The 10,585-nt window shown below is 37.4% G+C and overlaps 2 protein-coding genes across 12 annotated transcripts in view; one reads left to right on the top strand and one right to left on the bottom strand.

Moving 5' to 3' along the window:
• LOC133720761 (serine/arginine-rich splicing factor SR30-like) overlaps window positions 1-9,580 on the bottom strand; it is a 10,247-nt gene extending 667 nt beyond the window's left edge. The window contains exons 1-16 of one of the 11 annotated variants that reach the window (XR_009851972.1): window positions 9,427-9,580; window positions 9,197-9,290; window positions 8,642-8,707; window positions 8,406-8,480; window positions 8,191-8,299; window positions 8,029-8,075; window positions 7,842-7,899; window positions 7,679-7,752; window positions 7,527-7,583; window positions 7,273-7,415; window positions 7,122-7,184; window positions 5,646-5,750; window positions 5,315-5,418; window positions 5,207-5,240; window positions 5,007-5,067; window positions 4,639-4,864 (exon numbers count right to left, since the gene is read on the bottom strand). Coding sequence is in view for 4 of the 11 variants with exons in the window: in XM_062147228.1 (XP_062003212.1) it covers window positions 5,011-5,067; window positions 5,207-5,240; window positions 7,122-7,184; window positions 7,273-7,415; window positions 7,527-7,583; window positions 7,679-7,752; window positions 7,842-7,899; window positions 8,029-8,075; window positions 8,191-8,299; window positions 8,406-8,480; window positions 8,642-8,707; window positions 9,197-9,283 (870 nt within the window). In the remaining 7 variants the exon portion in view is untranslated. Of the gene's footprint in view, window positions 1-4,638; window positions 4,865-5,006; window positions 5,068-5,092; window positions 5,174-5,206; window positions 5,419-5,645; window positions 5,751-7,121; window positions 7,185-7,272; window positions 7,416-7,526; window positions 7,584-7,643; window positions 7,753-7,841; window positions 7,900-8,028; window positions 8,076-8,190; window positions 8,300-8,405; window positions 8,481-8,641; window positions 8,708-9,196; window positions 9,291-9,426 lie in introns of those variants that run through there. The other 10 variants (XR_009851971.1, XR_009851975.1, XR_009851969.1 and 7 more) reach the window with 10 other exon arrangements.
• LOC133722706 (F-box/kelch-repeat protein At3g16740-like) lies at window positions 3,194-4,441 on the top strand. Its single transcript, XM_062149579.1, has one exon. The coding sequence runs from the start codon at window positions 3,194-3,196 to the stop codon at window positions 4,439-4,441; it is 1,248 nt and encodes a 415-aa protein (XP_062005563.1).
• Window positions 9,581-10,585: the final 1,005 nt, after the last annotated feature.

Below are 10,585 nucleotides of genomic sequence, written 5' to 3'. Positions count from 1 at the left end.
CTGAAAAGCTTAAGTACCTCCCCATTCCTAACATGGATTTTGATAATTTGGAAGCTACTGTTTATGTTAATAGTGTAGTTGCGATTTTGGGAAGCTAGAAATTAGAGATAATTGTAGCAGTATAATTTCTTACTCTATCTCCTGTCCAACAGCTGGATTTTAAAACGTTGCAATGTGTTGTAATTATATTTTCCAGTTATTCACATGCTGCCATGCAGGTAGTCAAGCCATTATTCCCATATTTAATCCTTCCTGATTCTACCAAGTAATTTCTATCTTTTGTTTAGGAGAAGAACAAGCAGAATCGTGGATCTTGGTGATAATAATTGTTGATTCTAAACTTGTCTCTTCCAATATTATTATTTACATGCAGCTCGGAAAATTATAAAGTTTGTTGTACGCGTAAGAACATAGTAAGAAAAAACAAAAACATTTAAGCATTAAACACAAAACCAATTGAAAATCTTATAAAATATATACCACTGTGTCTTACATTTTAACTCTCAAAATGCATCTCATGTTTACCGAGACTTGTACCAACAAGTTTGTCATCAGTTTAACAAATTAACAAGAAGTTTTTATATTTTTTCTCTACGCATGAAAACCCTAGACCCTTTTTACTTTTTGCGTTTCTCTTAACGCAAGCTATAGATCCAACCCTCAATCACTCCTCAGGATGGTCACTGTCATCAAATTGTTGTGGGTTCCTCTGTCAACTACCAAGAACGGGTCCTGTCGTTCATCACCTCCAACACCAACATCGACTTCTTAGAACTATTACTTTTTTGAAGAAAACGGTGGTGGTAAGGACGCAAATTTACCATGCTCAGCCGGCAAGGTCGAGGAGATCTAAAACGGATGCGGTTTCCATTCCGCACTCTGATTTACCATCGCGCAGTCCATTCCCCAGTGTTGTTTCCATTCCATCGACAACAACCTATTCTTTATGGACAATGATGTCGTTTGGCAATGGAGATTTAAAACGAGATCCTGGGTATCACTCATTTCAACAAGCAGCCTCAGGTTGTTGTTAGCTTCGGCGACGACTTGCATGGGTTCCAAGTTTCTGTATACCATGAGTCGAGGTGCATCAGCGAATCGATAGTGGCTGGAGTCGTCTCCTATTCTTGGCAAAGTACATCTGCACGTGGTGTGGATGGGCTTCAATGGTAGAAGCGATTTTTCGGAAACCGACAAGCAGGTTTTGACCCGATTCTAGTTGCTAGGTTTTTCTATTCGGCCTTTGTTAATTGGGCTTTTCAACAATGCTTGTGGGGTTAAACGTGGGTCGGTTTTCGGCCTCGCTCTAGCCTGGGCCTACATGCTCCTTTGAAGGGGGGGCTTTCTATTGGGTCCTTTACTTGTTTATCTTCTTATGTCTACTTGCCGTATCACAATGAGCAATGAGACACTATTTTCTTAAGGGCAACTCCAACCATTGGCTCTATTTGGGAGTGTTATTTTCATTTTAGCACCCCCTTGTTGCACTATTTATATATGACTCAATTCTCATCTCCAACAATGAGGTGTTATATGGGGGTGCTATTTTCACTATTCTTGACTAAAATATAATATGAGTATAATTTTGATGAATATTATATTAAAAATATGTTAATTTAATTAAATAAGGTAAAAAAAATAATTTAACATTTTATCATAATACTTAAAAATTATTCTTATTATTTAATGAATTAAAAAAAAAATCCCCTCTTGGAGCCATTTTTTTCAAAGAGAAAAGAAAAAAAAATATTTAAGAACAAGAAGATGGGTGAATGAATGAAAAAGGAGATGGAGAATATTTGGTGTGAGGAAATAGAAAAGAATGGGTTGGTATTTATAGAATTTTCTAAATTTTACTATTCCAACGGGTATATATTTTTCCTCAATTTTCTGAATTTTTTTAATTTTTTTGAATAAAAATGAAATTAATAACCCACTATTTAATAAGAGCCGTGGATTAATGTTTTTCCTCAAATCTGAGCCGTCAGATGACAAATAGATTCGTTACATTAAAAAAAAAAAAATTATAGGACGACATCATAGCCGTCCATATTCAAAATGGACAGATCGTGGCCATTCATTATAAGACCGTTGTAAATCCCAACGGTCAAGAGCCGACAGCTTCAGTCAGCGCGGGGCCCAGTCTTCTGTCATTTGCCGCGTTTCTTCTCTCTCCAGCGCAGGTCTCGTGCGTGCATTCCTCGCCTGACGTAAACCCCAGCGCGTTTCAATCAATCTCTCTCTCCAGCGCGTTAGTTGCTTTATTGGGCTTGGGTCTGATATTTCTATGGTCCCGTGTCACTGTAGCCGGTCCTGGTCTTGGAAAAGTCTCAAATATGAGACTCCAAATGAGCCCAAGTCTTATATTTATAAGACCAGATCCACCAAAAAGCCATGGTTGGAGATGCAAAGTCTCATAATTGGCCAAATTTTAGTTTGGCACCCAATGGTTGGAGTTGCCCTTAATAGTGTAGGTTTTCCTGCATGTTATGGAGTTATGTCACCGAGTAACGGATTTCCTAATAGTGTAGGTTTACCGTGCCTGGGTCGGAACGTTTCCTCTCTCCTAGTCACAAGAAATTTAACTCAAAATAATATCGACAGAATTCGAATCCTTTCCACACCACACCTAGACGCTCTTACCATTTCGACTACCTATGGTAGTTCTTATAAAGCTTAAAATAGTTAGTGTAATCCGTGGTCTAGGAGGAGGTGAGCATTCACCTTAGTTAAAAGAAGGGTGAGAAACATTAAATGAAAAAATTTAGTCAAGTCAAAACACACTTGGCAAATTGATATATGAGTGGAGAGGGATAATTGGACAAAATAAATTCGATATACGGCTTGGTTTTCTCTTGGTCGTAATAAGCTAAAGCCTCTCACTAACAACGGCTAATCTACAATTCTATATTTAGAGTTCAACTTTCCATAATTTCTGTTTATAATTTAAAAAAAAAACAAAACAAAACAAAACAAATAAAAGAATAAAACAGACTTTTTCTCCATTGCCACAAAGACACCTTCTCTTACCCATGTTCATGGTACCATTTCATTTTCTTTTGAATTGTATTCTGTAACTGTATGAGATTTAATCCAGTTTCTTGTGGACATGTTCTTTTGCTTCTGTATTTGATGAAATAATTTATGTATAGCTAAGAAGTAAAGAATCCAAAAAGAAAGGGACAGAGCAGAAATGGCAGAGTGCAAATTGCCAAGAGTGATGGTGATACAAATCTTATCCAGAATGCCTCCGAAATCTCTAATGCGATTCAAGTGCATTCATAAGTCATGGAATTCTCTGATCAATAGTCGCCATGTCGTAGCTAAGCATCTCCAGTTTCACAACAACGTATCCTCTTCCACTACCATCCTTCTAAGGCGTCCTGTAATCTGGAGAACCGAAACTAAGAATGAGGAAATCGTTTTTTCTTTGCTTACTCTTCGCAATGAGAATAATGGTGATGAGGATAACCTAGATTATGACATCGAGGACATCCAGTTTCCGCCTTCAATTGGTCTAAAAACTAGGGCACAATTTATTGAGAATCCTGGTCCAACTTATGAATGTGCAGATATTGTGGGTCATTGTGGTGGAATAATCTGTCTCTCTCTTTATGCTGCAGGCGACCTTGTCTTATACAATCCCGCAATTAGGGAATTCAAGCTTATACCCGAGCCATGCCTCCCACGCCCCCGTCAGTTTTATTTCCGTTGTGATGCATTTGGTTATGATCCCAAGTCTGAAGATTATATACTTGTTAACGTTGCAAGTTATGGTGAAAATAGATACGATGATGACCGTCTCGTTATTGAACCTCTGAGAGCAGAGATGTACACACTGGGTACTGATTCTTGGGGAGAGATCAAGATTCACAATTTGGAAACCGAAACTACTATGTTTCGGCCTAATCACTTCCAGGTGTATTTCAAGGGAAACTGCTACGGGTTGGCAGAAGAAATCAAGAAGGAATTCATCTCATCGTTTGACAGTCTTGAGGAGTATTACATTAGGGAAGTAATCGTTTGGTTTAACACGAGCGATCGGGTTTTCCATAGTGCATTGACTCCTGATTGTTTGTATCGATATCCAGCGCATGACTTCACTCTTACAGTGTGGAACAATTTCGTTGCTCTTTTTGGCTATAATCGTTGTGGAAGTAAACCATTTGAAATTTGGGTGATGGGTGACTCTGATGGTTTCACTTGTTCATGGATAAAGCACCTATCGGTTAACATTACGGAATCTCCTCAGCCATTGGTACTTTGGGAGAGCAACCAGAGTCTTTTGGTGTCCCCGCGTATACGAGTAGCCTTGTACAGCTTTGCAACCAAAACGTTCAAGTATTTACCACTATGTGCTGCTGAACATTTCGATGCTATACCTCTTGTGAATAGTATAGTTCCACTCAATAGGGACCTAGTTTGTGCTGACATTTCTTGATTAGATTATTAAGAGAGCGTAGTATCGAATTCACATTTCCTCACGCTGTTTTTTCCTTCCAACTTAAAAATGTTGAAATATTTTTGAGAAACTCGGGTTCTCTTCCCGGTCTTGTGCAACTTTGCGTTCTAAGCCGCATATTAATGCGAGTCATGCAAGAAAACAGGCACTGCACCAGCAAAGCAAACAACAAACTTAACTGACACAAATGAGCACAATTACCTTAATATAGTTCAGTTTAGCAGAAAATAGTAATTCAATACAGTACTAATAGATTCATAATGCTAGACAATATCATCTCTGAGCATCCATATCAACATCTATATGATGCTACATCAAGTTCCTAACTTCCGTTCCAAACTTCCATCTGGTGTCCGGTTCACCAAAAAGACTGAAAAGGCACTTAGCTCATATGCATGTCACCTGCAAGTCAGAAATCATAATCAGAAAACACTTGTCATGTTAATATTAAAAGTTCATGATATGCGCAAAATTATATTGCTTCGTGGTTAAAAAACAAAAAAACAAATTAAAATCTATAAAAATCAAAAGGAAAGTATCATACCGAGCTAACGGGGTAAGCTTCTGGATCTTGATGGTGACCTGCGAAGAGTTCCATAATAAGGCTGCAAAGTACAGAGCACCAACTTCAGTTGTAGAAACTACCCAGGAGCATAATATTGGCATGGCTATTATCATATGCAATTCAGATTTTTGTTTATGTTCTTTGCCCTAATAGATGAAATAACCAACGTGAGAACTTACAGAACGAACTGGAGATCTAGATCTTGACAGAGATCTGCAATAATGTGAAAATCCAAATCAATCTCAATAACAGTATACCCTCTGACCCAAGGTCCTGAAATGACTAACCATAAATGGAGGGGAAGGAAACAGTAAAATCATAGACCTTTAGCCCCAAAGTTTTTAAAGCCAGCATCTCATGATCTTTCCAGCAGTCTTATAAGTCGAACCAACTAAAACAGTAAGAAATAAAAACACCAGCATAATACAACATCCAATCATAAACCAGAGAGAGATCATCGACCCACAATCCTAATTGCAAATTAACAAAATCTGCACCATCGACATTTTATTCATAGCTATATAGCACCAACTCACAGTAACAATTGTTAGAACTGATACTCTAATAGAAATATTGTCCTTTTTTTTTCATAGGTGCTCATTAACAAATTGGTGTTACCTGAACCTAAAGAGTTGCAGGCATCAACACCACTTCCCGTCATGTTCCTAAGATCCAGTCCTAGGACACCTCCACAGGAGCCAATCTAGCAAGACATAAGGCAACCTTCACCAACAGATTAGGATAACTTACCAAACCATGAAGACTACCCTTACACCATTACAAAAATTGGGAAAAAGATGGCACCAAGTTTGGTGAATTTCAAAAGAGCTCATTTTCAGTAGTAATCCCACTGTGAAGGCTGGAAATAAGACACAGATGAGAATACAAAAGATACGGCATAACCAATCTTACACTGTGTGTCAAAAACATCTCAGAAATTATGTTTAAGGATAGGAAAGATGACCAAGACACCAAACTCAAATTCTTCTTTCAAGAAAAAGAAAAAAAACAGTAAAAGGGAGACGTAGCACACTCAGGGTAACTGAAAGATCAAAATTTTGAATTGTCCAGAGGCAACTAAGCAACTAGAATGGTAAAATACAGTGTTGTTACTGAACCAGCTAGAGGAAAATAATTACTGAAGGTCACCTGTGATCAACTCAAGTTGTATGGGACTCTACAATATAGCAGCCGTAATATTGTAAACACAAAGGCCATGTGCAATGGTAATCAAAGAAGTATTGCACTGCTAGAAACCTAAGTTTTCAATATTTTCCCAGATAAGGAAAGAAGTTGACTAATAAATAAGACGGTGCATACTTGGGAAGGGATCTGCTAAAGGCAGCATATAACAGATCAAGGATAAGAGGAGGGGATTTAAAAAAATAATAATAATAATAAATAAATAAAACAAAAAACAAAAACAAAACAAATTAACATCTTAAGAGAATGAACAGTTGTCCAATCACGTTTCTTGGACCCTTGTGTACCCAGAAACTTACAAGACTCGACAATGTTAGCTTCAACTTTCCAGAAGCATAAATTCCAAACACTTCTAGCTCTTATTTCATAAATTACGCGTAAGATTTACCTCTGTCTATTTCACATTCATAATCACATGTCTTGCTCTTATTCACAAATCAACACCAAAGGACAGAAAAAAGCAGCCAAAGCATTAAAGCAAAGATCACCACATGGCCACTACAGCAACATTAGAAGCGCTAAAGTTGCACAGGTAGACAGAGACTATGAATTTATTATAAGTGGAAACCCTTTCTGAAGATAACGAGCAAGAGTAGAGTGACAATCTAATCTTATGGGATGTTAGCAAACATCCTGGTAAACTACCAATAAAAAGAAGCTAAATATATGAGTTAAAAAATAATGTATTGCCAAAAAAATAGAGTAAAATAGTCAGCTGAAAGAAAAGTAAGCGGCAGAAGAAAAATAAGCATTTTAAGGTGAGATGCTCGACTAGAAAAGGGGAAAGGAAAAACAGAAGAGAATGTCTGTGTACTAAAAGACAAATCAAAGTACACCGAATCACTACATTTTGTGCCCAGGAATTACCAAGTTTAGTAGCATGTGAGATACCTTGAAGGGGGTGGTGAGGCAGACCTAGGAGAGCGGCGTGAATATTCCACATCTGGTGATATGCTGCAACAACAAAAATCTTTGTCAAATTCCACAAAGAAAAAGTAAAATACCTATCTAAGGTTGCCCAAAGAAAAATAGCAATATGGACCTTCTGCTCTGGCCCCCAAAGCTACGGCTGCGACTGCGACTTCTCGACACATATGGACTACGACTGGGACTTCTAGAGTAGCTCTGCCTTGAGTCATAACTGGGGCTTCTGGAATACCCACGACTAGAATCATATTCCTCAACCTGCAAGTAGCAGACCAAGATCCAAATAAATAAAAAAAGAATTTGGAAACTTCAACTCAATACAGTGAGCAGCCTACCCAAGTAAAGATCAAAGTGCAAACAAGAAATTACCCGTATGTAGGACCGAGAAAAAGCATTTCTAAATTCAGAATCATCCAATTTCCGGATCTGCAGAGCAACAAAATTCGACAGTATCAAGGGAGAAAAAAAAAAAAAAAAAAAAAAAGGGTAGTAGTTGTGTCCTCTTGTTAAGTATTATTTACCGCATATTTCATGTCATCGTAATTTGTGTAGTCTACAACTCCCGTCATGCCTATAATAGTATTAAACACAAGAACTACAAAATTTCAGTATACTACTACGGAATGTAAAATCCCAAGGTCTGAGCTGATAACTTTTGATTGAAAAATTGACATAACAACTCACCACGGCGGTCACGGAACACTTGCGCAAAACAAACATCTCCAGCTTGACGCATGTGATCCTGATTTTATATTACATATAACAATGGTAAATACTCATTTTACAAGATCTTTGAAAGTAGCTATCGTCTTTAAGTAAAATGGTGGATAAAAACACTCATAAGTCATAACAAAACTGAGTGTATACTTACCTTCAGATCCTGCCATGAAGCAGAAGCAGGTAATCCAGTGACCAGCACTGCATAATGGAGTGACGAATAACAAATTAGTTGCATTCAACTCTGATGGCAAACTACAAATCATTTGTGATAGAACTGATGGGGTAATATATAATAAGTTAACTGGACTCCTACCACGATAGTCAGAACGGCGGGAAGCTCCACGGCTACTGCTACTACGACTGTAACTGCTAAATCGATCTGCTGATGATGAATATCCACGTCTACCATGTGATAGTTCAACCTATAAAGTCAGATGAAAACAAACACGTTTTGAGAGGGTAAAGTAGCAAAACTAAGTAGATATACTAGCACAGTAGATCTGTCATGCACAAGTACGTATGACTAACCCGTAAGCGATACCCATCAAAGTTGCAACCATCCCGGCCATAAATCGCATCATCAGCATCACGTGGATCTTCAAACTGCAAAAGTATAGCATTACATGAACATCAACCAGAAAACCATGAGAGTCAACAATAACCAAATGCAGCCTAAAAGATATATCAAGCAACTTTGCCGATATGAAACTTCAGTTGCAGAGACTATGTAACAACAAATCATACTCCTCTGTATTCAAACTCACCTCAATAAAAGCATAACCCGGTGGTCTGGGAGGGATCTTAAGATCAATGTCAACAATTGGTCCATACTGCAATTATAAAGAAAGATCAACAATCAGGAAAACGCAAGCAGCTTTAACCAAATAATTGCAGTTAACAATTAGCATAGAACAAGCAGCTCAAATGTAGTGCAACAATTGTTAGGTTTGCAAAACAAACGATAAGAAAGCAAAATTTTAAAACTTTCGCATGTGGGTATCAAAATAAGAATAATAATAATTATAGTGCATCCAATATCTAGTGAAACTGTAAAATTGTTCATCTTACGCAGAAAGGTGTCAACTTTCGCATATGGGTATCAAATTTTCACATAAAAATAGTAGTAATTGTACATGCAGAGGCAAATTACAGCTACAATCCTTTCAGAAAAAATAAAAAACCTTAAATAACTCGTAAAACTGTAAATTGTTCATCATGTACAAATATCAATTTCATCAGTAAACAAAAGACTACTCTGAAATTCAGTAAAAAACAGAAAAATTAAGAGAAAGAAAAAGATAGTGCGGAAAAGATCCGACCTTCATGAATAAATCTTCAATTTCTCTCATACGAATATCTCCAGGCAGATTCCCCACGTAGATAGTACGACTCGATCGGCTACTCATTTTTCCCCTGAAGAACAAAAGAAAAACACAACTGAATTATATCAATTCCAAAAAAAATCAAAAACCATAGTGAACAAAATCGAAAGACTCAGAATTTGTTCTCCCCAGTTATTAATTTCTCAAGCAGAAATAAAAGGCTTTACCTTTAACTTCAGAGAGAGATTGAGAAGAGGGTAGATTTGGGTCAGTTAAGGTCTGGAAGTCATGGAACTTCTGGAATAGTCAGTGGAGGCTTTAAAACGAGCAAGTATACGGGTGGGTTACGATTCTCTGCTTGACATGTTTCTAGATTTTACTACGTGGCGTTATTCAAACGTGTGACTTGAAGTTTGGTAGCATTTTTCTTTTTTATTATATTCTCATATTGTTTGAAAATTTACATTCATTTGAAAGTAGCATATTTTTTTTTAGTTTCAAATATTTTTTTTAAAAGAAACTTCATTAATAACTAAGGAGAAATATTGCTCAATAGAGTATCCCGGATCAAAATAGGAGCATACAAGAACCAAATATGATATGAGACTATCCTAGTGACATTATGAGATAAAAGCATGAGCCACACATTATTGGCTCTTCTGCTACCATGAGAAACTCAAAAATTAGGACGTTAATTCAACAAAAACCTAACCTCATCAATTACAAAACCTAAAACGGAATGCTCATCTTCCATAGAATTCACCACTTGTACTAATCGAAGACCATCACTCTCAAAAGGCACTTTGGTATATTGAAGAGCAATTGCAAATTGAATTCCAGCATGCAACGCTAGCAACTCAGCTTGGATAGCTTCATAGCTTATCCAACCTGCTACATAGGTCGTGCAAAGGCAGCCTTGAAAATTCCCTTGATATCTTGGAGTATTCCACCCAAGCTACCACTGTTGGAGTTGATCAAAAAGCTTTCATCAACATCACATTTAACATAATCCCCTTCTAGAGCAAACCATTTAGGCACCGTAGCTGGGCCACTAGGAGCAGCATTGTTATGCACCAACTTATATTCAGAAAACCTACCAAGTGTAGCTATGGCAATATTTGTAGGCAATCGTGGTCTATCCTCCCACAATTTATCATTCCTGTTTTTTCACAAGGTCCAGAAAAACATTATAAAAACCTCAAACTTCTCCAGAGAAAGTTGGGAAGTACACTCAAGCATCATTCCTTAAAAAATCAAAATAAGAGAAAGGGGAAAAGTGAGCTGCAATGAAACCAAGCCTAACAACTCCTTGGCTACAGGGTAGTCTGCAAGGATGTGGCCAACAAATTCTAATGGAGAGTCACACAACAAGCAAGATGTTTCACC

Source organism: Rosa rugosa, chromosome 7 (genome assembly GCF_958449725.1).
Source record: "Rosa rugosa chromosome 7, drRosRugo1.1, whole genome shotgun sequence".
Classification (NCBI taxonomy): Eukaryota; Viridiplantae; Streptophyta; class Magnoliopsida; order Rosales; family Rosaceae; genus Rosa; species Rosa rugosa.
This window is presented reverse-complemented; position numbering and strand designations above follow the sequence as displayed.

Coding starts and splice junctions, on each gene's coding strand:
- LOC133722706 (XM_062149579.1), top strand. CDS start 3,194: ATGGCAGAGTGCAAATTGCCAAGAGTGATGGTGATACAAATCTTATCC.